The sequence below is a fragment of the Theropithecus gelada genome, chromosome 15 (assembly GCF_003255815.1).
Source record: "Theropithecus gelada isolate Dixy chromosome 15, Tgel_1.0, whole genome shotgun sequence".
NCBI lineage: Eukaryota > Metazoa > Chordata > Mammalia > Primates > Cercopithecidae > Theropithecus > Theropithecus gelada.
The window spans coordinates 88,113,268-88,139,900 of NC_037683.1; the positions used below are offsets into that span (position 1 = coordinate 88,113,268).

Consider the following 26,633-nt stretch of genomic DNA (forward strand, 5'->3'; position numbering starts at 1 on the left):
ATTTTAGTGATTTTGAGACTCACGCCAATTCCTTCAGGTGAGCAGTGAAGAAACCATTTCATTGTACAGATGAAGAAATTGAGAGTCTGAAACAGTGAGTGATGTTCCTAGGATACAGAGTTAGTTAAGCCATAAAACTTAAATTCTAAGGTTAATGTTAAGTCACTGTCTTACACTGCCAGGCATTTCTTCAAATACCTATTTTTGAAATGTGCCGTACCCTCAGGAAGAGCAGAACAAGGTTTCTGCCCTCACCATCTAGGAGATACCATGAAAATGAACAGTCATGGCAATTCACCACATCCCATAGAATGCGTTCTGGGCAGGATGCTACCACATTCTTCTGGAGGTGAGGGAGATGGCAGGTATTGATCAACCTGAGCCACATCTCTTATCAGGAATGTTTTATTCCCCTACTTTTGAAGGGAATACAATGTGGGTAAGCAAACAGAAAACCATGAAACATTTCAGGAGTTACATTCTTGGGTTTTTCTAAAACTGTAGGAAAAATAAGCCATGAAATAAAAGAATGGCAACAAGTAAGCTGAAAATTAATATTTAGACAGCAGTATTAACTGGGTTTAGCTGGAATTTTACTTCAAGCTGGCGTGATGGATGTGTTACATCTTTAGGGATGAAATTTTGCAGTGGTTGGTGGCAAGGAGAGGAAGCTAGCTAAAAGATGCTCCGTAAACATGCAGAAAAGGAAAGTAGAACATCTTGTCTTTGCTCCACCACTAACGAGCTCAGATGAGCTGGGGAATTCTGCAGGACTAATACTCTTAATGAAAGCTCATTTAAGCTGGAAGTGATTGACAATGTATCTACAAGATCCCAGATAACAAGACAATTCAAACAGCCAAACAACACGCTTTTTTATATTTAAAAAATCCATCAAATTAGCTACAATGCTAAGGGTATACATTGCCTTTTACAAACATTGCCTTGGTTTGCTCTTCTATTCAGTAATTCTCTCTCCAGATAAAGACAATGAAATGTGAATTAATTGATCTCTTCTTGTATAGTCTTTACCATAGACTTATTTTCATATTGCTTTTGTGTTCTATTTATAGAACCTGGAATGTTAAGCATCATAAATAAATATAAATCTCTTTTTAAAAAATTCACCTATTACAGAAACTGAGTATTAATAGTTAAAGGAGATTACAAAGAGGTATTGGCCTAAAAGCAATCTAGTCCCTGTAATGTACTACTTCATTCTATTAAGGCTACATAAAAATACAGAAGATTTTACTAGTAGTGTTTTATTTTGCAGAATTCTATTAAAAGTGGTGGTGTTTCGATTGTGGCTTATTAAGAACCCCAAGAAGATGCTTTGGTCTTAAAGCAGCACCTTTAATGGCATATGCTTTTAAGGATAAATATCTTATACTGTTTAAATCTATTATGCACATCTAACTACCCATGCAGAAACGGTGCAGAGAATAGAACTTAACTCTCGCTATATATTTCCTGTGTCCTGTGATAGAACCTGTATCAAATACAGGTAGGCATTCCATTTAGAAGTAACTGTCCAATACATCATTAAAACAGATAGAAGTAGACCAAACTAGCAAGAAAAATTATTTGAACAATATGGGGACAGGAAAATTCAGTGTTTAGCTCTTTCTTCCTTGCCTTGAGAGGAGACATCTTGTGAACTTTCATTGTCATCTAACCCTTCTCTCACCCCCACCCCAACCACACACCCTTTGCAAGCAATTTAGGGAAAGTACATTGAGACTGGGGGTCCTAACTCTGCATACTAGCCACGTGAACGTATTCAAAATTAGTCCAGCTGTCTAAGATTCTGTCTCACGATCTGAAAAATAAGACAATTGGACCAAATGACTTTTAAAGACTACGGTTCTCTCACCTTCCAGAGAGCTTTGGTCGTGTGCACTAATATTCCCCCCTTGTTATAGCCACGGACACAGATAAGAATAGGGTAGAAGAGAGGAGGTGACTGGGAAGCAACTAAGCAATTCCGAATGATGCTGAATAACTTGTCTATGGCAGTAGCCAGCACACCTCCCTCCTGGAGAGCAGGACGATGCTCGGGGCTTTCACTGAGTGAAATGACAAACATGCAGTTAACAACCCACTGCCAAGTCAGAACTGTACACCAGCCTCTTCTCTCCATCCACCCTCCTGAAAAAAAAAAAAAATCAGATTAAAATGAATGTCAAAGACAACCAGGAGCAGCTCAAGGAAAGGCTTGTAGCCAATCCCAAACCACTCCAAGTTCATGTACAATCCAGTTAAAGAGTGAGCTGCTGCACAGATGCAGCTTTAGGGCAAACACACCTGTCCCCCCTAGTTCACTACAACCTGATCACTTCCAAAAGCACATATGTTCATAAAATGAGGATAGGTTCTCTTTTTTTTTTTTTAAACCGAGTCTGCCTGTCACCCAGGCTGGAGTGCAGTGGTGCAATCTCAGCTCACTGCAACCTCCGCCTCCCAGGTTCAAACAATTCTCCTGCCTCAGCATCTCAAGTAGCTAGGATTACAGGCCTGGCTAATTTTTGTATTTTTAGTAGAGACAGGGTTTCACCATGTTGACCAGGCTGGTCTCGAACTCCTGAGCTCAGGTGATACACCCACCTCAGCCTCCAAAAAGTGCTGATATTACAGCTGTGAGCCACCACACCTGGCAGAAGATATGTTCTTGACTACTAAGGAACCCACCTACCTGGGTCACCTGGGTCATTGGAGAGGGGCTTACTTGACTCTTCTGAAATTTTAACACCACCTTGTTCTGTGCCAACCCCAGAATATCTCCCAAAGCCTGCTTAATTTCAAAATTCTGCTTTCTATCTCAAAAAAGAATTCTTCCAGTTTGGGGCCAGTTTGTCATATTCCTAGGACCCCTATCATGGTTACACCTATAGTATTAACCAGTCTATGACCATGAGTTATTGTAGACGATACCTAGAACCACGGACTCTACAGTTAATCCCTAGGGTTATATGAATGCATATCTTTCTAGATATCCTCTCATAACCCTGCAATGATGGTCTACAATCACCTAATAACATGTGCAGTGCTTCCCCACAACTGCAATAAATGGTAGAATGTATACAAAGCACTTTGTAACCAGCTAGTTTCCAAACAAATATAAATATGATTTACGTCACAAATAACACACACATATATACTCAATTCAAGTACTCATGGACATACATATCTACTTACAGTACATGTGTGCATATCAGTCACTACATGCTTGTGCCTCTGTTAATACAGTTTTCCCAATGTGCTAGCACTTCACTAGATTACATTAATCTTCGAAAACACCTTTTTTATTTTGAGTTGAAATTGTGAAAAATTTATCTTCCTCAGTGTATTTCTCCTGGAGATAACTAGTTTGGGATCACATTTTGTCTTAGAATTCAGAACCTCGAAAGAAGATTCTAGAATCTACCAACAACAACAACAATAACAAAATGTTATTGAGAAGCTACTGGAAAGCCAACTCCATTTTATACATTCAATTTCAAAAGCCATAGTAATTATAAAATCTTCTACAGTAAGCAAAAGGAAAGGAGATTTCAAGAGGTTCTGCCTGTGACTTGGAGGAGTAGGAAATGTTTCTATTTATGAAGTGACCTCAGAATCAGTCCCTAATGACAGTTTCCACATTGAATCGTATTTCAAGATGTTATACTGCAGAGAAGCCATACTTTTAAGGCATTGCAGGGTTTGACATTGGCTCTCAGAGCTCTGAATTACTTTTCCACTGGTGGGGGTGAATGTATTAGCCACATTTTCAAGCACCCATTTTTGGAAGAGCTGGTAAGGGTTAAAATACCACATGGGCTATGGAACACAGAAATGCCAATGGATCACAACGTTGATGGAGATTAGTATACTCTGGTGTGATTACCATGGTATGCAACCAATGTAACGGGTGCTCTCTGCTAACCGATACAGGATTTATTTCTGTGATGTTTGCAAATGTGGGGAAACCTGTTGGAAATTGTCCCAACTGGAAAAAAAAATTTTGTTTGTTTTATTTTATTTTTTGTTTAGGTAAGCTTTCTCTTGACAACATCATCTTAATACTGAGGAGAGTGAATTTGCTGTTTATATTTGAGGCATGTTTATGAGGCCTATTGGGAACTGCTATGTGGTTTTCAGCGAGGTTTGTTCTGGAACAATTTGACACAATAGGAACCATAAAAAACCCACTATTTTAAAGCATTAGTCAATTAAATGCATTATTTAAATTACCAATGTACTTTTTAAAATTTAGGATGTTTGAAAATATAAAAATGGCCTCCAAAGATTACCTCTAAATTAGTTCTTCGAAAGGTCAGAAATGAATTGGCTAAACCTCCAAAAGGGTGGCGAGGTGGAGGAGAGATTGCATCTGTTTAAATCAATCCATATGTCAACAAAATTCAAATGGTGAAAAATCAATCCTAGTGATGGCCCTAAGCAATTTTCATAATGAGGTTTCATCATCTGTGACCCATTTGTTGTCCTATGGTTGCGTGTGGAGGTGTAGTTTTTAAGGAGACTGAAGGAAGATTTTCATGGCCTCTGGATTGTGCTGTTTTGGTTTGTCCTATCTAAGACTCTTCAAGTGCTTTTAAGCCTGTAAACTGTACTCTCACCCTCTGTAACTCTGCAAGGCTTCTCCCTCATGCGTCAAAACAAAGAAAATTCTCATGTCAGCCAGGCACCGCGGCTCATGCCTATAATCCCAGCACTTTGGGAGGCCGAGGCGGGTGGATCACATGAGGTCAGGAGTTTGAGACCGGCCTGGCCAACATGGAGAAACCCTGTCTCCACTAAAAATGCAAAAATCATCCAGGTGTGATGACATGTGCCTGTAATCCCAGCTTCTTGGGAGGCTGAGGCAGGAGAATTGCTTGAACCTGAGAGGTGGAGGTTGCAGTGAGCCAAGATCGCACCACCGCACTTCAGCCTGGGTGACACAGTGGGACTCCACCTCAAAATAATTGGAAGAAAATTCTCATGTAGCCTCTCCAGACTCAAGTTGTCGAGCTTCACACAGCGCTTAGAAAACATCGCCGATGCCAAATCCTCTTGCAGATGGAGGATCAAACCCCAAAAAATGGAGTTAAATAGGTTAAGCGACTTCCCCAAATGCACAAACTAAAAGACTGAAAGGGGCCATGTTGGCTTCCTTGGTCTTACTATAAAACTCCCTTAAAATTCATCAACTGCCGGACATTTAAGTAAATTCATCTTTCTGATTGTTCTGTGAAGGAGATCTTTTACTGTAAAAGTTCACTTTTAAATGTAATCTTTTTATAATAGATTCTTTCTCAATTTCGTCACCGGATTTCAAGAAAGGAAACTCTAATTTCCCAAAAATTAGACACACACTTGCAATACAGCAAAATGCTTGTGATCCAAAACAGCTTTCTCTTATTAAATAAAGAAAGCACCCTCTTAGATAGTTAACTTGTTTTTGCTGCTTGTGCTTTTTTTCCCCTCTTTGGATATACTCTGTTTAAACACAAATGCTATGTAGATTCTTTCAGCTTTACTTCCTGCTTTCTTACCTTCTATTAGAAAATGCTGTCTTACTTGAAGCCAGGCATGGTGGCTCACTTTGGGAGTCTGAGGCAGGCAAATCACCTAAGGCCAGGAGTTCGAGACCAGACTGGCCAACATGGTGAAACCTCCTCTATACTAAAAGACACAAAAATTAACCAGGTGTGGTGGCTCGTGCCTGTAGTCCCAGCTAGTTGCAAGACTGAGAAAGGAGAATCCCTTAAGCCAGGTAGACAGAGGTTGCAGTGAACCAAGGTGGCACCACTGCACTCCAGCCAGGCGACAGAGCATGATTCCAACTCAAAAGAAAAAAAAAATGCTATCTTACTTCAGCTTCCTAAAATTCGAGGAAATGTTAATTACTTTATTAATCTATTCATTCGGTTTTTGCCCAGCTATTACTATTACTTGCATCAATCTGATTTTTTAATTTTTTTCCATTTCATAGTTTATTGAACTGTATTTTATTATACTTTTATCGTTTTTAAAAGTTAACAGCATAATCTTACATTTTGTCAACATATTTTTTTCTGAAGAACTCTAGGAGCAAATTGGTTTCAGAATATTCAGGTCTGCTTGAAGTAAAAATCAGTTATGCCATTCTCTGATATGTGAGTTGGCAATAGAATTTGCATGTAAAGGAGACTGAAAGCTATCCCGATTAATTGAGGAGGAAGTAATGAGCGGCTGGACCACGAACTGAGCCAACAAATAAGTTAGAAATTATTGATGCCCCCAATTTCTGCTTAGAAAAACTTGAGGAAAAGAAATTCTAAAGCTACTACTCTTCCTTTGAATCTAGAGATCACTAATAGATTGCTGTTTTAAGCTTAAATATATTGATGGTTTTATTCTGACAGCAGAATTCTATTTATGCTAAAAATAACGATCTCTAGGGATTAGAAAAATCAGAAAGGTCTTTAAATGACATTGTCTTTTCTGACATTGCCATCAGTGACAAACCACTAGACTTGTTCTATATAACGACAGAAAACAAAACTGACAGTCTGTTTTGACAAAGGAAAAATGTGTGTGCATTTGGTTAAATGTTTCACCTTTCAACCAACTGTTTTTATATGTTTTAGTTACCGCCTAAGAGTACAGATTATAAGAAATCTTGATATTATGAAAACCTAATGTAGGCACTTAAAACATGCCTTGAGCAAGTCCATAGAGATATCCTGCCACTAATTCAAAGTGAATCCCCTAAGAATTCCATTTTCGCACTAGCAGTATAAACTAAACAGAGAATTCAGTGGTACTCTAGATCCTTAAGGCAAGTGACAAATTAAAAATTCATTAATCACTTCGATTGAGGCTGAGATACGGTACTTTAGGAAGAATACTTAAAACTTAAAAAAAAAAAAAAAAAGTCCCTTGTGGAGAAAAATGAATAGAGGGTATAGTTCACCAAGAAGAAACCGTTCTTTCTCATGAGGAAAAAAAAATGGAGGGAGGAAGTGGGGGTAGAGAATTAGGAAGTTCAGGAGCAGCACCCTCTAGCGCTATATATAGCTCTGAGTCTCAGCTTTCTCGCCTTGCTGCAGTTGGGCCTCGGGTGCTGTTGGCAATAACACTGAAAGCAGCAGTTTTTAAAGATATACTCAACTTTCCCCACTCCCAGGATGTGGGATTCTAATGAAACTACCCGTGCAATCCGTGTCTGAGACACCGTAGCCTTTGGAGAGCGCCATTTGCTGAAATGTCTAGTGAAGCTAAAATAAGCCGCTTTGGTGGAAAAAACCCGCTGAGTGGTTGAAATCAGAGCTACAGAAGGTCACTTGCTATTTTAGTAGCTGCAAGCTGGTCCTCATTTTATAACATCACAGTTATAAACAAGACATTGTCACCTTGCTTGTCAGTTTACTTCTTTCTCACCAAAATAAGCAGATGTAGGCCTTTTTCTTTCTACATAGAATTAGGTAATTTGGATGACTTGTTTCCAAACTTTGCTTAACTATGTGGATCAATATGTAAGAGAAGTTATTTTTCATGTATTTCTTTAAACATTGCTTCAAAATATTATTCTTACACCTTTTTACATCGTCTGATATAATTGACCTTTTAAAACTCTATTTACCTGCCTGTATAAACCTTATCACGCACATCTCAATCATGCTGTAAATCCTAACATTGGACTTTCTTCTTTGATTTATTAATAGATCACAATGAAGAGTATTGAGGATGGGATAGGATATGTAGAAGTCCTTTACAGTCTCAGGGAAAGACAGAGAGAGAGAGAGAGAGAGAGAGACAAAGAGAGAGACACAGAGAGAGAGAGAGAGAAAGGAGAGTCAACTAATTTCTAGGATTATTTAGATACAGTCCATTTGCAAATGGAGGAAGGAGGTTAGTTCCAGCCCCAGGGTTCTATAATTACTGCACACACTATTGAGAATTGCCATCAATTTTATTCTAGTTTTCCCTTCAAAAATTTAATTTCTCTCTTCTTATTGCCCACATCAAAAGTAAAGATTACCCTTAAGACTTCTAGGGAGGTGTGACAATTTTAACAATATTTTAAAATATTTTTTTCATCAAAGTGATACAGAAGTATATTTACCTATATCAATTATTTTAACAATTTCTAAGACTTTTTTTTTTCATTTGAATCACACATTGCCATTTCTATCCCATAAAGTTGCTTAATATATAAAGTTACAAATTCTGTTAATTGAATATAACTCTTGGATTCAAATAAGCCTTCCACAAAGAATAGTATCAGGGCCAAAGTTGAAAACAAAACAGCAGTTTTGCAGAGGGGGAAGTTTTACGTGTTTATACATATGAGAATGTAGAAGGGAAAGGAAGAGAAAGAGAGAAAGTGATAGCAAGTGATTGTTCATGAAATTAACAAATAGAAAATGAGGAATGTGGACTTAATATTAACCTGTAATACACACCCAATTTTTCCTTGCCTGCATCAATGTTCACTTTTTCCTTATCATGGTTAAAGGGAATGACTGGACAGACTGAGCATATACGATTGTTTTTCTCTTTCCTCTACATGATTATATTAACTATCAAAGCAGCCCACATACTCTTAGTAAACTGAACAAACCTCTGTCTCACTGAACACATGTAGGGAATCTTAACTACTGAGAAGATGTAGCTGCATTTTCATTACAAGTTTTCCTTCACACCCACTTAAGAATTCTCCAGCCTCATCTCTGGTCTCAGGAATCGCAGAGCGTAGGGTTTGTGTGCATCTCCTTTGGAGGTGGTGGAATTTCCCATCAGTTAGTTATCTGGGCAATATTCCTGTTGGACTTACTGTTCCAGCACAGAGCATGCTGACTACTTCTTCGACATGTACCATCTGCAGCCCAAGCCAGTCAAAGAATCCAACAAAAACTGAGCTGAAAACAGCTGCAATCCAAGTTAGGGTAACGGATGAAGGATGTGAGATTGCCCAGAAAGATTCCATATCCTCTGCTCTTTTACCTCAGTCTCTTTTGTCTGGACTTTCTCATGTGGCTGGTCCCTAGAGAGGACTACATTTACTTTTACGTTTTCTACTTTTCCAAGCAAGGACTCTTGAAAGTTCCTTTGGCTCCCAACAGGAACTTTGCATACTGTATTCATTGTCTCTCCTTTGGCCTTTCTTTTTAAATCCTTCTCTTTTCACAACTGCAGACTCTCAGTCTAAGCAAACCATCTCCTTGGACATTCAAGCATCTTTCTAATTGACAGAATGAGCCCTCCAGCCTTGCTCCCATGAGACTAAGTCTAGCTGTACCGTGTCTTGTATCAACCTGAGATTTGAGAGGGTCAAGTTGGCTTTTGCACGTGGCTCACCTCTGCACTGCAGAACAGTGAGAGAAAGTGGGGGAGGAATGTGTCTGCAATTGCTGCTACTGTGCTTTTGCCTTCATTGCCATTCATAATAAGTCTTATGCTCAAAAGAGATTTGACTTGTATTTCCCACCACAAGGATATGGAAAATAATTTTGCATGCTTGCCATTTGACTTCAAAGCCATCTGAGTGCTTAGGCTTTAAGATCATCAAACAAAGGATCAATCTTAACTCTTACAAGTCCTTTGCAAAATAAAGCAGACAATTGAAGGAAGGAAGAGGGGATGGACGGATCATCTTTCAGCATTATCTTCCCTAACTCAACATTGGTTGAGCACCTACTATATTTAACATTTTCTTTCAGTGCCACATCTGCTGGTCCCATGTATTCTCCTTCAAAATTGTCTTGAATCTAGCTCCTCCACTCCACCTCTGTCATTATGACCTAGTCCAGACCTTCCTCAGAGCTTGCCTGAATTTTCGCAACAGCCTGATTAATTTCATGTACTCACTAATGCCATCCCATCTTTACCATGACCAAAGTCACCTTTCTAAAACAAAAACCAAAGCCAGGCGTGGTGGCTCACGCCAGCAATCCCAACACTTTGGGAAGCCAAGGCGGGCAGATCACCTGAAGTCAGGAGTTTGAGAACAGCCTGGCCAACATGAAGAAACCCGGTCTCTACTGAAAATACAAAAATTAGCCAGGCATGGTGGTGTGCACCTATAGTCCCAGCTACTCGGGAGGCTGAGGCAGGAGAATCACTTCAACCCCAGAAGTGGAAGTTGCAATGAGCCACAATCACGCCACCGCACTTCAGCCTGGGTGACAGAATGAGACTCTGTCTCAGAAATAAATAAATAAGCCAAAAAACAGATAATATTTTACAACTTTGGTTGGTTACCAGTTATCTCTGAATTGGTAAAATTCAAGCCAGGAAACACAGACTCGGTTTCAAAACATTGCTTACTAGCTCCATAGAAACTGGTCTAGACTCATTTGGTCTTTTTTTTTTTTTTTTGACAGAGTCACGCTCTGTCACCAGGCTGGAGTGCAGTGACCTGATCTTGGCTCACTGCAGCCTCCGACTTCCTGGTTCAAGGGATTTTCCTGTCTCAGCCTCCCGAGTAGCTGGGATTACAGGCACCTGCCACCATGCCCAGCTAATTTTTTTTTTTTTTGTATTTTTAATAGAGATGGGGTTTCACCATGTTGGCCAGGATGGTCTCGATCTCCTGACCTCGTGATCTGCCTGCCTTGGCCTCCCAAAGTGCTGGGATTACAGGTGTGAACCACCGCACCCGGCCCTCACTTGCTCTTTCTACACCTCACTTCTCTCCTCAGTAAAGGGGAGGCTGGTTGTAAAGAAGTAAAGGTTGTAAATATATAAGATGTAATGTCAGAAATTACCTAGCCTACAGCTAGCTTTCTATCATTCCCTCTACCTGGGATGCATCTTTCTCTTCTCCATGTGGCAAACTGTGCTCATCCTTCAAGACCCAGGCATCTCCTCTATGGTTATTTTCCTGCCCCTACCCCCAGACTAAGTGAGCCACTTTCTTCTTTGGGCTCCCACAATAACTGTGGGCATTTATTGCATCATGATATGAAATTATATTGTTGTAAAATACTTTAAAACAAAGGCAAGAGTAGGGGATGGTGGCTCACACCTGTAATCGAAGCACTTTTAAGAAGCTGAAGCAGGTGGATCACTTAAGGTAAGGAGTTCGAGACCAGCCTGACCAAGATGAGAAAACTCTGTCTCTACTAAAAATACAAAAATTAGTCAGTCATGATGGTGGGCACCTGTAATCACAGCTACTCGGGAGGCTGAGGCACGAGAATAGCTTGAACCTGGGAGGTAGAGGTTGCAGTGAGCCAAGGTTGTGCCACTGCTCTCCAGCCAGGGCAACAGAGTGAGACTTGATCTCAAAAAAAAAAAAAAAAAAAAAAGATAAAGAAAGAAAAGAAAGGAAAAGAATAGAAAAGCCAAAATCTTTGTTTCTTAATCTATACCTTGACCTGATATAGAGTACCTTCTCAAAAATATTTGGTGAATGAATATATGAAGGCATTATACTGGGATCTGCTATCCAGTTCTTGAAGAGCTCATAATCTTGAAGGGTGTGGGACAAACATAGGGATTCAAATAACCACAGTAGGAGTCTCACTGGAACAAGGGTTCAATTAAGGCAGAATCAAAGTGTGATGGCAGCCAGCCCTTCTTCCTGAGGACATGGTTGGCAGGGAAACTTTCACCAGGCATGGCCAGCCGGGTTGAGTCCTGAAGCATGCATGTGGATTTAATTTCCTATTTCCTTAACCTTCCCACGTATTTATTGTACCTACCCTTCCTCGTAAACCATAGACTCCTATATTTTGATATCAGAAGGCCAGAGAATTCTTAAGCTTCGGCCAACAGTTCCAGGCAGATATCATAAAGGAACAGATAGAGTTTTTCATAATACAATTGTAAGTGGCAATGATCGTCTTGTTTAAAAACCTTGAAGCCCAACACATCAGCATGTCTTTGAAGATGAAAACAAGCTACACCAAGAAGATAATAGTTTGAAAACTATAAAGCTATAAAATCTTCTGTTATCATTATATACCTACTGGAGAGCAAATATGTTTTCTAGATTCTAAGTTATTAGACTGCCCCAGTGAAATTGAAAAATGATGAGCCATGACATACCAATCTATTTTAATATGATGGATAGAGGAATTTTTATCCCTTTTATACTATAGGAGAATGTTCAATAAACTTCGAATACAGGATTTTCTAAAGAAAGGATTTTGTAATATCATAAGCAATGCAAGTCTTGAAATGCTCAATGCTGAACCCAATAGAGTAGAACTATCATCAGAAGTTAGCATTTGGTAGCATCTTCTACATGCATTATTTTATTTTGATTGAAAAACTCTAATAAATATTGAAATATCTTCCTTCAGTAGGATGGATTGCAGAATTAAATATATCCCCTGAATTTTATCTCCATTGGAGTCATCATATTGCTCCCCTGAGGACAAACTCTGTAGACTGTCCTAATAAGGATAACGGTGGCTACCATTTATTCAGTGTTTCCAATGTGCCGGGTGATGGTCTATAGGAGATTTTTATTTAGAAAATTTATTAGAAGCTTAAATTTACAAATTTTTGTTTTTTACCTCACTAAAATGTAATTTACTTCATACCCTGTATACCAGAAGCTGAGTGAGATAGAAAGGAGACACCCAAATGCTGCTTTGAGGGCTGTCCTGGAGAGATGGGGTTGGTCATTTAGAAAGAACAGAACTTACGTTTGAAATGGCACACCCTGAAATACAAGAAAATTTTATTTTAAATAGCAGGTGGGATGACAAGGGACCACCTCCTAGCTCCAGCCGCCTTCAGGGGACTCACAGCAGGCTGGTTTTGTTTTGTTTTGCTTTGTTTTTGAGACGGAGTCTTGCTCTGTCACCCAGACTAGAGTGCAGTGGTGCGCCCTCCACCTCCCAGGTTCAAGTGATTCTCCTGCCTCAGCCTCCTGAGTAGCTGGGATTACAGGAGTGTGCCACCACACCTGGCTAATTTTTTGTGGGTTTTTTTAGTCGAGATGGGGTTTCACCATGCTGACCAGGAGGTCTTGATCTCCCACAGCAGGCTTTTTTTAAGGACAGCTCTTTTATCTGGTTCTATTGCTCAACTTTCATGTCTCAAAACCCAAAATGATTGGTATTTAAGATACAATGTGAAGTACAATTTGATTGAGATAAACTACCCAAAACTGTGCTTGCTACTAATTTTTGTGAATATAATCATTTAATCATTTTTAAACTTTTTTAAAAAAAAGATTATTATATAAAAAATTAAAAAAGAGAATATAGTGGTCCCTATGACCCAATTCCAATCATTATCAACTCATAAGCCAATATTGTATTGTGTATACCACCTCTCCTATTATTATGTCAGATGTTTACATTGCCCCAAAGTCAAATCTACAAAAATATTATCAGAAAATTTAATTTCTTTCCTTGTCCCTGCATTCTATTCCCTATTTCCTCTATACATAGCCTTTCTTTTAGTTTATTCTTTAATGCTTCCTTTTAAAAAATATATAGGCAAATAAATTTATATTTTAATGCCCCCTTTCTGAGATAAACAATAGGGTTCTAGTGATTTTCAAAACATTTTAAAGTGTTTTGGAGTACAAGTGTTAAGACTGTTAGTTGACTTTCAAGCCAAAAAGCAAGAAATATGATAATTTTATGTCTTTTTTAAAAATAAATACCTTCGAATGGTTTACAACTTGTAAAACCCCTAAGTTGTGATCAAAAGATCTGGGGGAAAGCAGTAAATTTTGATTAAAATACTGAAAGTTGAAAAAAGGCAATAAAGAGTTTGTCTGAAGATTTTAAGATAGATAGCAATGTTGAAGACACTTTAATACAGTTGGAGTATCTCCAAAAGGCATTCTTATAGTAAACACATTAAAAGCTAATGAGCAGAGTGATTTTATTCACAAAACTTTGACTTGATATCTTTTCTCACAGATCGAATTGCACAGAACATCATTAAGTCCCATTTGGAGACATGTCAATACACCATGGAAGAGCTGCACCAGCTGGCGTGGCAGACCCACACCTACGAAGAAATTAAAGCTTATCAAAGCAAGGTACTCTGGGCAACCATGAGAAAGTTTTTCTGTGATTACCCTATTGCTGTCTTGCTCAAACTCAGCACTATTGGCACGTTGCGCTGGGCAATTCTTTTCTGTAAGGGCATCCTGCAAATTGTTCGATACTTACCAGCATCCCTGGCTCTACCCACTAGATGTGGCATCGCCCTCACACACACTTGTGACAACCAGAAATGTCTCCAGATACTGCCACCTGTTTCTAAGGAGGCAAAACTACCCTGATTGAAAACCACTGCCCTATTTGAGTGACTACAGAGACTGTGCCTTCATCAAATGACTTTAGGACATCTCTTGATGACTTCTTGGGTCAAGGCAAGGAGCAGGAGCAATGTAATAATCACAGCAGTTGTAACTGTCACAAACTTACACAACAAATATATAGAACAAAGCTTTCTAAATTTTCTTCTTGCCCTATATGTTAAAAAGAGTCCAAAAAAAAGGAACAACTCATCCCGTATTTTTATTATTACACTATGTTATTTCTTTGGGTTTATTGAAGAAGTTTTTAAGAGGAATTTATTGTTGCTTTTCAGCATTTACATTATATTACTTTGGGATAGAGATCCCCAATTACAAAATCTACCAGTAGATGGAACTTTAATAACTTTAATAAAATATATAAGTATGTGTATATCTAAATAAATGTTTACAATATGCTGATTTTTCTCCACCAGAACAATTAAATCTTAGTATTTTTATATAAAGAGGGAAACAAAGGTATTGGGTCGCTATGGTCAATACAAATTAGAATTAACACATTTCAAAAAATAACCCGAGGACTAAAATATATCTGGGGGATTCTATTGAACTTAGGAGAATGATTTGATTTAATATAATGCCTTTTTCCTCGGAATTCTTTTTATGCCAAAAAACAATCTCTGTAGGTCTGGAAAAAAGACACAACATAAAAATGTTACAAATTTAGTGTCCATCAGGTACCCATGAAAATGACGTCATGGAAGCCTGTGAATGAAACCGCTATCCCTCAATGCAAAGCTTTGCTTTTTATATTAATAGTATATTAAGATAGATCTGTTATTTTCTTTACAAACTCAGGCTTCGTTTAGGTGAGAAGGAGGAAAAGGAGGAAAAAATAGTAAAGAAAATAACAAAGCTATCCTTACATACTATAAACAATGTTGCTGTTATTTTAGCCTCAGTACTTTGATCATTTTGGCCTACTGAGGTCCAAACAGGTCAAAATGTTATCTTAGGGGGAAAAAAAAAAATAAAAGTAGTGCCGTCTTCTTTTAAAGGAATCCTATAAATTCCCTCCTTGGGCCCCAACTGACAGGTGAACACCAGGAAGGCAAATCTGAGTGTTCTGTGGACTCTCCATAAGTCGTTTGCCCTCTTTACATTGCGTGTCTTCTCTCCTGAAGTCCAGGGAAGCACTGTGGCAACAATGTGCCATCCAGATCACTCACGCCATCCAATACGTGGTGGAGTTTGCAAAGCGGATAACAGGCTTCATGGAGCTCTGTCAAAATGATCAAATTCTACTTCTGAAGTCAGGTAAGCAAGAAGATTCATGAGGGGCCTATTTCAGATAAGGATGTGGTCAGCCCTTAGCACTGTGTTGGTTCTAGAAAATCCTCCTTCCCATATGCAGCTCGTTTCTGCCACCCACATTGTCAGCCAACTCCCCGAGGAAACGCTCAGTAATAAAAATGCCCTGATACTCATTCAGTTCCCCTTTGAAGTCAAACACAATTTTGCTTATTGAAAGTGAAGCTATTAATTGCAGAGGTTGAGATACGCAGCTTGACAGGCAGTGCAAGTAATTAGCGTGTCAAGGTGGCTGAATTGCTGAGCCGGCGCTAAAACGTACTCCTTGCCTTCTGTGAAAGGAAAAAAAAAATGCAGGCTAGCTGAGTTCTGCCTCTGTGGTCATTTCCAATCATTTTAATGAGGATAGCCTGCAGCCAGTATACACCAGGAGAAACTCCACGGTACTCTAATCTTTCCCTACCCTTCCCTCACACACTCTCTGACACACACAAATTTAACGGAAGTAGCTCAAGAAACTCTGCATATGATTGACTTTGCAGATGTTATTACCAAACAGGAAAAAGAAATTATTTGTCTTTCTTGGGCCCCTTTGAAAACAGAAAATAAGAACCACGATGGTGTTTATGTGAATTTTCATAGACCTAAGCCATGATAATAATAATAACATACTCATATGTAAAATAACACACATATATGTTTATGTTTCCCTATGATATCTCAAGTAATCTTGTGAGATCTATATTATTATTTCCATCTTACAGAGGAGGAGGAAAAGATTCAGAGAAGTGAAGATCTATGTTCAATATTACAAAACCAGTACATGGCAAAGTTGGCATTTGAACTTGGGCCAAATATAACTGTTATTCTAAGATATTGCTGCTTCTTTACCCAATGATGCAACTTGATGAAAACCTAGACTTAAGTGCCAACTTGATGTACCAGTCATCTAAACCACTGCAAAATTTAACTAAAACAACAGGAATTATTTATTCTGCTCTCAAAGCTACAATTTGGGCAGGGCTCAGCAGGGATGACCTTATCTCTGCTCCATGTGGTATTCACTGAGTCAGTTCAGCTGAGGGCAGAGGAATCCACTTTCAAATTGGCTCATTCACATGGCTGATGAGTTGTGCTGGTTGACAGCCTGGAACTGGGCTAGGGGCCTCAGTTCCTCTCCATGTGAGACCCTCCATAGACTGCTTGGATTTGCTCACAACATAATCACTATGCTCCAAAAGCTAGCACCCCAAGAGAACAAGGCAGAAATGCATAGATTTTTCTAACTTAACTTCAGAAAGCATATATTGTTATTTCCATTATATACCATCAGTCATGAAGGCCCACCCAGATTTAAGGACAGGAGACATGGATTCTACGACTTGATAGGGGAGTAGTAAGATCCTAGAAAACATATAGGATGGAAGATATTTTTTCTGACCCTCTTTGAAAAGTGAAATCTTGATATGTGACCTTGAGCTAAACTCTCTAGATAGCAGTTTCTTCATTTATAAAATAAAGAGATGGACTAGAAACAATGAATTCCAAACTCGGAATTACATCAACAACATCAAAGGAGACTGTTGACAGTTCAGAGACATGGGCACTGTGAGTCCCATGGAATCCAAATCTCCTGGAGTGGCACTGTGAGTCCCATGGAATCCAAATCTCCTGGAGGGGAACCCAGTTCACTGCATCTCTAACTAAGACTCAGATATAGCCAATCCATGGGCTGACATTTGGGAACCACTGAACCATATAATCTTTAACATCTCTACCTGGTGTAAAAATGTTGACTCTAGTCAAAAAGGTAGGGTACTTAATATTTTCAAGCCTCGCGTAACTCCTCCATAAAATAGGGCTAATAAACTCATCTGAAATAGTTACTGTAAGGAGCAAAGATAAAAAATGAATGTAAGAGGCCAAAGAAAGTTCCTTCCATTGTGTAGATACTCAATAAATGGTACCCATCTACTGTGTGTGTCAGAAAAGCATTCCTTCAATTAATACTTGCAAATCCTCCCCATGTATAAGCCTCTATGCTAGGTGACATACCAAAGACAAGCAGAGAGAAATCAGCAAACATATTTACAGCAAAGGAAATAAAACAGAGACACAAAGATAAAGTGGTGGACTAAGACAGGTACCAAAGTTGTAGGCTAATCACCAGTATGATGCTCTCATACAAATCTGTGGCTGCTGAGTCTGGCTGTTAATTTCAACTACACTGTGGGGCAAAAGTCCATTTCTCCAAAACATGGAGAGGCTATGCAGCAGTATTTCCTCAGGATGTTAATAGTGCTCAAAGGGAAAAACAATGGTAGTAAACAAATTCATTCAATAAATATTTACTTAGCAACTACTATGCGCCAGAAAATTTTCTTGGTCCTGGAGATGCAAGAGTGAATACAATAATAATGGCTGCCTATCACTGCAGACAAAATTCTTGCCCGCATTTCATCAATTGTGAATTCAAGAATCGAACTAGCTTTAATATTAGTCAAAAAATAGAGAGAAATTTATTTTCAACAAGTAATGTCACTGCCCTCCAGCTTAGCCACCTGTAAAATATATTTTCTCCTTAATTCTTCATGTAAGTATCAAGAAAACTTTATTTCTAACATATTAAGTTGGTGCAAATATATTAGGTTTTTGCCATTACTTTCAATGGCAAAAACTGCGATTATTTTTGCACCAACCTAATAGTTATTTTAGGGGAAGGAACTTAAGGGATTTCTGCAGGTGTGTGCCTGTGTGTCTGTATGTGTCTCTCTGTGTGTTTTAAAGTTCTTGAAAGTCTCTTAGCTATATGCAGTAATAACTTCTTATTATTGGATATATATGTATATTTTTACTTTATTTTTATTTTTATTTTTTACTCATAGGTTGCTTGGAAGTGGTTTTAGTGAGAATGTGCCGTGCCTTCAACCCATTAAACAACACTGTTCTGTTTGAAGGAAAATATGGAGGAATGCAAATGTTCAAAGCCTTAGGTAAGTTTCCCTTTGATGAGGACACAATTTTATTAGCTACCATCAGTTTCTCCACTTAGATTGAAATTGGCAAATGAAATGCCTTGATTCTTTGATGTGAACTAGTATCTCATTATTCGATAAGGGATGGACCAGGTGAGCTTCTAATTCAGGTGAGCCTCTCCTGATCTTGTAACTGTGGCCTCCAATACAAAAGAAAGAGAGAACTGAAGACCCTCCTGAAAACAACCCTATTGAGACATGGGCATGGTGGCTCACGCCTGTAATCCCAACTACTCGGGAGGCTGAGGCAAGAGAATCGCTTGAACACAGGAGGCGGAGGTTGCTGTGAGCCGAGATCATGCCACTGCACTCCAGCTTGTGTGACAGAGCAAGACTCCATCTCACATAAATAAAATAAGTAAATAAAATTAGCCAGGCATGTGATACACACCTGTAGTCCCAGCTAGTTGGGAGGCCGAGGCAGGAAGAGTGCTTGATCCTGGGAGATCGAGGCTACAGTGAGTGATCTTCACACCACTGCACTACAGCCTGGGTGACAAAGCGAAACCCTATAAAAAAAAGAAAGAAAGAAGGAAGGAAAGAAGGAAGGAAGGAAGGAAGGAAGGAAGGAAGGAAGGAAGGAAGGAAGGAAGGAAGGAAGGAAGGAAGGAAGGAAGGAAGGAAGGAAGGAAGGAAGGAAAGAAAGAAAGAAAGAAAGAAAGAAAGAAAGAAAGAAAGAAAGAAAGAAAGAAAGAAAAGAAAGAAAGAGAAAGAAAGAACCAGAGACTGATGCTAAAAGAGCTGGGCTGAATTACAGATCATTCTTTGTGAGATCAGCTTTTTTTTTTTTCAACTTTATTGTATATTGCGTAGACCCCTGGTCATCCATGGGGGTGACCTCTTAAGTTTCTTATGTCAATTTATCATCATGAGTTAAGATAGTTAATTCAAAGAGGAGCTCCTCTACTTGTTTCTCACCCACAGAAGTTAATTCACAAAGTTCTGGGAGCACAGAGAGTTCATGCCAACCTGTCCACAATGATCCCAGACCATTCCTGCGGGAATGCACTAACAGAGTCAGTCTTTGTTTGGAAGTGTTGTATATCATCACATCCAGTCATCAGTGCATGGCATGGATAGGAAGAACATTAGCAAAGATGGGCTGATGCCAGGAAACGTTTTAACGATTGATAGTGCCATTTGTTCCATATCCTGCCCGTGGACACCAAAGAAGGCCACTGCCCTTTCACCTCTTGTGCTGTTAGTTGATATGGCAGCCAACAACAAGTCCATCAGGGCTGGCAATGTTTCCCTTCTACAGTTGATACACATCCATGTCATCTCCAAGGCTAGATTTTCAAGAAAGGAGGAAAAGCCTTGGCAAGCAACCTCAGTATATTTCCAGCTTCATCAAATAAACATTTACCAGGGATCAGTGTAGAGATGCAACATTATTTTCCAAAATTCACAACAGCTAAGCAACTGACCTGTGAGTCATTCATTAGAAGGTAATAAGAAATGAACTCTAGCTCCTTAATCAAATTTCCAAGGAAACTGCAAAACTGAAGTGTATCTCATTCTGTTCCATAAGATATTTCTAACGTCTCAGTTTAAAAGACCAGAATACCTTACATTGCTAGCTTCAAGTGCTACGAAGACTGACAATTCTCAGCCCCTATATGTAATGTTTTAGGTTTTCTATGAATACTATCTCTCTTGTAAAGGATCCCCAAATCACTTATTTTATATTCTTTAATGTGAAAGCATTTCAAATTTATAAGGATATAATCATAGTATGGACTCTTAGGCAGATGTGACACTGCTCACGCACCAAGTCTACTTGCTTGTCGTTGGTAGGTAATGTTAACTTCGATTGCCTGGCCAAGATGTTGCCCAATTTTCTCATTCTTTGACTAGTGTCAATCACTTTTTACAATTAGAAACTTAAAAAATATCTTTTCTAGAAGTCTAGTATGCACCTCCTTGGATAGCTTATTGATTATGAGATTTTTCTTACTCTTGCCCCATTTCAAGTTCAAGTATTTTTATTCCATTTTTCTTCTCCTTTATAGGTTCTGATGACCTAGTGAATGAAGCATTTGACTTTGCAAAGAATTTGTGTTCCTTGCAGCTGACCGAGGAGGAGATCGCTTTGTTCTCATCTGCTGTTCTGATATCTCCAGGTAGGGCAGTCTCAGTTCTCTTACCTTTTTAAAAAACTTGTTTTACTATTTTTAACATTGATGACACCTGCCTAAGCCAAAGTGTTCAGGAGAAACTTTAACAGAACTGTATTTTCTTTACCAAGCTTTTGATATTTTTGGACAGTGTAAAGGGAGTAGCCTCAAGTTTATTAAAATGACCAATTTTGGCCCAAAAGCAAGAGTAGAGCATGGGGTAGGGGTTATTCCAGATTCAGATAAGCAGAATCATTCCTTAACAAATAAAGGAAGACAAATAGTGGCCTGAGTTACAGCCAAGTTCTATTTTGACTTTAAGAATAAAGTACCTAGAAAATAAATGTCCAGTTGGATGAGACACAGTAGAAATGTACCTACATGAAAGCTCCAGAATGGGGACCTACATAAGTAAAAGGAACACTTACTACTCTTTAAATACCTCTTGTGTTGGCATCTTTGCCCAAATTCATGTTGATGTGCTCACTTCAGACAAATGCTAGTGCCTATTTTCTTAGCAATACATTGGACCTTGAACAATGCAGGAGTCAGAGCATCAACCCCCTGCATGCAGTCAAAAATCTGCATGTAACCTCTGACTCCAAAAAGTTTCACTACCAATAGCCTACTGTCGACCAGAAACCTCGCTGATCACATAAACAGTTGATTGACACATACTTTGCATGTTAAATGTATTGTATACTGTATTCTTACAGTAAAGTAAGCTAGAGAAAAGAAAATGGTACTCAGAAAATTATAAGCAAGAGGAAACAGATTTCCTTTTCATTAAGTGGAAGTGGATTATCATAAAGGTCTTCATCCTGGTCATCTTTATACTGAGTAGGTTGAGGAGAAGGAGGAGGAGGAGGGTTTGGTCTCGCAGTCCCGGGGTGGCAGAAACAGAAGGAAAATCTTCATATAACTGGACCTACACAGTTCAAACCCACGTTGTAGAAGGGTCACCTGTATCAGGAGTTTTAAAAGGAGGTGAGGACAGCAGAGGGGAAAATTACTCATACTGAAGACTGCCCGGTAGAAGAGGAAAAACTTCAGACATGGAGGTGGACATTCTGGTACCAGCTCTGTCACCATGTATCTGTGTGATATTAGACATTTGACCCCTCAGAGCCCTAGTTTCCTCGTCTATAAAGTAAAAAAGATGGACTCCATAATAACTAAGACCTCTGCTGGCTCTAAAATGCACCGAAATGCCAAGTTTTCAAAGAATTCAAGGTATGACAATATTTATGGATCGACTAGAACTGTAGTGAGTGAAATACTTTTTAAAAGTATATGCTACACCTGGCGTGGTGGCTCATGCCTGTAACCCACACTTTGGGAGACCGAGGCCAGCGGATCACCTGAGGTCAGGAGTTCAAGACCAGCCTGGCTAACATGGTAAAAAACCGTCTCTCCCAAAAATACAAAAACTAGCTGGGTATGGTGGTGGGTGCCTGTAATTCCAGTTCCTTGGGAAGCTGAGGCAGGAGAATCACTTGAACCCAGGAGGCGGAGGTTGCAGTAAGCCGAGATTGTGCCATTGCACTCCAGCCTGGGAAACAAGACTGGAGTCTCAAAAAACAAACTCTGTCTCAAAAAAAACAAAACAAAGCAAAACAAAGTATATGCCAGCTTAAAATATAATAATAAATAATATAATCATAATAATATAACGACAATAATATAGTAATAAATACATGGCTCTTTAGCCAAAATGAGAATTCAGTTACTTACTCAGCTGTTGTTTTGTTACATTTTGAGTTAAGGGACAACAGCATCACTGACAGGTCTCTACAGAAAGAAAAACAAATTCCTGCCTAATTTTTAAGGCAAGAGACTCATTTCTTCTGTTAGCCATTTATCTGTAGAGACCAGAACTCTTTTCTTATATATGCCCTATTATATTTTTCAGTGAAACTGAAAGAAATTAATCTTACCTGTGATGTAAGATTACACATTATAATTTTTAACATGCCATTGTAGCTATATTTTCCAGTAACACCAATGTCTACAGTTTTTATCTGTTAGGCTTTATTATTCCTAATACAATTCGTGATGGTCTTATCAGGATATTTTTAATTTGCTACTGTTTTTTATTTAACCACTTTATCAAAAATGGAAATTAGTTATCACATAGAGTGTTTTTACTAACAGTTTCTTTTATGGCTCTGTCTAAAATCAAGCTGTTCCTCTAGGCCTTTTTTTTTTTTAAACCCTAGAAAGTTTCCCAGGCTTGGAAGCACAAAGATAGATGGAAGAAGTGACAAGAATACTTTTCTCTGTTAGCAGCCACATGCCAAATAATTTTCCTTCTACCATTTTCTCATTGCATTTGATTATTTCCATTGAGAATAGTTCAATAGAAAACGAAATCTAAGCCAGTGGATCTATAGATGAGGGAGATGGTTTTCCTCTAGTTCTTGTGTGCTCAAAGGAAGCGTTAGAGTCACTCTTCTCTTTAGGTATATTTGTAGCAAGTCAGTAAATTTTAAGCAGCAAATATTTAAGACATGAAATATTAAATATATTAAATATGAACGATCTGTGAAAATGATCACTCCAGAAGAAAAGCTAGCCTCTTCCTTCTGAATTAGAAATCTGCTGAGCTGTTTGGCCTTTTTCTAGAAAAAAAGACATGCTATCATCATTAAATTCTGAGAAGTTTGGAAGCATGCAATTTGGTTTACTCTACCTAGTGGGGACTCTTCCAGTGCTGCTAGCAGACCCACACTGAGAGGCTTTACGAACTCCAAATACCTCATTTGCCACCCTGGCTTAGTGCCATATTCAAAAAGATTTCCAGCCTATGTAGGCTCCATCTCCTGCCAGACAGCCCCCTATTCTTTCTCCAGGGTCCTGACATAAAAGCCACTGTTTATTCAGCTCCAAACAGCTTAGGGAAGGGAGAGGGAGGGGAACTTAATGTATTCTGATTGACAATTGTCACTGAAAGCTTTTGTACTCACTTACGTAAGGGTTTGCTTAACTGTTGGCTAGACTTGTCTTCATCCTGTCTAGGGTTACAGAATTGAGTTTCTTACCTGACCTGAACTGTGTTCAGGAAGATCATGTTCGAGTTCTTTTCCATGAGTATTTGTTCGGCATTTGAAGATTTGGAGTGTCTCTTCCACAAAGGTCCAAACTAAGGCACTGGGCTGAATTTTGTCACCACGGTGTATAAATCTTCTAGGAAGGAAGGAAGGAGAGAGTGAAGGAGAGGGGGATGAGGGAAGGAAAGAAGTGTGGGAGGGAGGGAGGAAGGGAGGGAGAAAAAAAGAGAGGAAGAAAGGAGGGAAGGAAGGAAAGAAGGGAGAGAGGGTCTGAGGGCAGGGAGAAACAGATAAAGAGAGGGAGGAAGGAAAGAAGGGATTATCCTATTCACCATTTAAGAATTCAATATAGGAAAATAGAACTTAGAAGTGAATTTTTGAAACTGATTTATGTTTATGCTATATAAATTCTAACATAGCTTCAGCTTTATATCTGATGAGAAAATAAGCTGAGAAAAGGAAAAGGGATCCTGAACACCAAAAATATTCCTGTGATTTTCTTCACTTCTATAATTCTTCTTCACAAATCGCTAACTTCTACTTTGAAAGAAAACCTAAGCATATGTCCAAAGCAAAGAGTGAGAGATGTAAATTGTCACAGACAATAAGAAACAAAGAAGCAGATCATCTGAACCATTGTGTCCTTTTCTGCAAAGTGATTTCCTGTGTCATAATATTGTGCATTCCTGGCATCATGGTATTGCCTATGAAATACTTATGTTTTATGTAAATAATGACATGTCTTCAGAAGCAACTTAGAACTAAATAATATGAAATGGGTCTGAAGTTTGGCACTTATATATGTGGGTGAAGCAAAATAAAGTTGATGTTCCCTCCACTTATCTACTCTTTCTTTCATCAGACCGAGCCTGGCTTATAGAACCAAGGAAGGTCCAGAAGCTTCAGGAAAAAATTTATTTTGCACTTCAACATGTGATTCAGAAGAATCACCTGGATGATGAGACCTTGGCAAAGGTAGGTCCCCAGATCACAGAGCCACCACAATCAAAAGAGAGCACAGTGAGCAAAAAGGCCTGCTTATAAATCAAGGGAAATTTCTCAGCAGCAGCAATTTCTGAAAGTCACCAAAGACTGCATAAATTTTGAGGTATGCAATTTAAAAGAGAGACTAGTGAATTGTAATAGATTGCAAAAAGCGCTTTCTTGTAGAGGGATGATATTGACAGATCTGAACCCAAGGTGCAGGAAGACAAATCAATGAAACCAAGGGTGTTTTATCAGAAGAACAAACACTCGAAGCAAGGAAACAAGTCTTCAAAATTCATATGTGAAGAAAGAGAGGGCTTTGTGCTGGTTCAGGAGCCAGGTCTTGGACAAAGTTAAAAGTAGGTAGATTTTTATTCAAAATAAGAACCATCAAATGATAAGAATGGTTGCACGGGGGGATGGACTACTGTGTAAAGCAGTGAGCTCCGTGTCATAGGTCATGTTCTAGTAGGTACTACCTAGTCACTTCTCAGGTATGTTATAAACGACATTCCTACCCAGAGTGCAAGATCAGACTGATGACTTGTAAATTTCCCTGCAACGCTGATCTCTTCATGCTGAGAGGTTCTTTCAAAATGAGCAAGTTTCCCTGGAACAAAATTCATGCCACATGCCATCAATTTCTTGATTCAGCTTAATTAAGAATGATCTTTAATTAGAGTACTGAAAAAAAGTGTTTACCAAAGTAAAATAATCCCAAAGGAAAAGGTAATTCTCAATGATTGGTATTCAGCATTATTTTATATCTTAAAGTACCTTTGATTTCTCAAGAACTGAAATTTTTGGGCAGCCAGAATTATCTTAGATTTTAAAGTATCTTTGATTTCTTAAGAACCAGAATATTTTAGAGGGTAAGAAATTAAGAAATTTGAGCTTATTCTTCGCTAAAGATCATAGGAATCCTACTCTTTATATTTTTATCATTAAAACCTTCCCACTCTGCCCTTGAAGTTCTTTGTTTTAAAAAGGGGGATGGTAAAGACTCTATTTGGAAACACCATCAGATTTTACTTTGCACATACAGAGTACTGCTATAAAAAACCTCCATGAGTTAAATATGCTGCTTCATTATGGCAACATTTTGTTAAAATTAACGCATCACTAGCAAGAACATTTCCACATTATAGAGCAATAGTTCTCTTTGACGTAACTTTTCATTTATTAGGTGGTCAAGGACAAATCACCTACTCTCTGCACCTGTATTCTCCCAGTCAATAGCAGAACTTCAACATGCTTTCTTTCAGATTCACTGGGCAGAAAAGACAATAATGTAAATATATGCGTGTGTCTCTATAGTTGCCTGGTAGCGTATCTGCATAAATACATCTTGTTAATTAATGTGGAGGGATGTTTTCTGCATTTGGGATCTCCTGAAGACTTTTGTCCCCATATTTACCATCCTAAAATTAAAGTCTTGAAAAAACACAAAGTTAGATGAAAATTCTTGCTATTCTGCTTGCTTGGGAGGATTGTCTGCTTGTATGAAAACCATGGTCTCATCATCTAGAAAATGAAGATTACCATTTCTTCTCCTGTACAGATGTGCTGTGATGTTCAAATGAGATTCTAGCACGTTGTGAAATGGTGATTATTGCTCCCCTAGGAGGGTAAAATGTTTGTGCTTCACCACTTTCTACCTCTCACTGTCCTGGTTATGATTTGAGGTATGTGAGGTAGGAAGAAGACAGAAATTGAAGAACAAAAGATATTTGAAGGCAAGAAAGAAAATTATGTCAGCTGTAGATCAGATTAACTTCCCTTTCTCCATCTTTATTTGGAAAAGTACACAATTCGGTTCTTTTCTTATAGACAGGTAATGTTGCAAAGTTGAAAAAGCATTGGAAGAGGATTATTTCTTGGATAAAATTGGCTAGAACCAGGTGACAAAGCATTGCTTCTGTAGGCC

General features: G+C 38.6%; 1 protein-coding gene across 2 annotated transcripts in view; it reads left to right on the top strand.

Moving 5' to 3' along the window:
- RORB (RAR related orphan receptor B) overlaps positions 1–26,633 on the top strand; it is a 191,477-nt gene that overhangs the window by 150,110 nt on the left and 14,734 nt on the right. For both annotated transcript variants that reach the window (XM_025359722.1, XM_025359720.1), the window contains exons 5-9: positions 13,863–13,984; positions 15,391–15,523; positions 18,403–18,510; positions 20,565–20,675; positions 24,582–24,694. In XM_025359722.1, the coding sequence (XP_025215507.1) occupies positions 13,863–13,984; positions 15,391–15,523; positions 18,403–18,510; positions 20,565–20,675; positions 24,582–24,694 (587 nt within the window). The remainder of the gene's footprint in view (positions 1–13,862; positions 13,985–15,390; positions 15,524–18,402; positions 18,511–20,564; positions 20,676–24,581; positions 24,695–26,633) is intronic.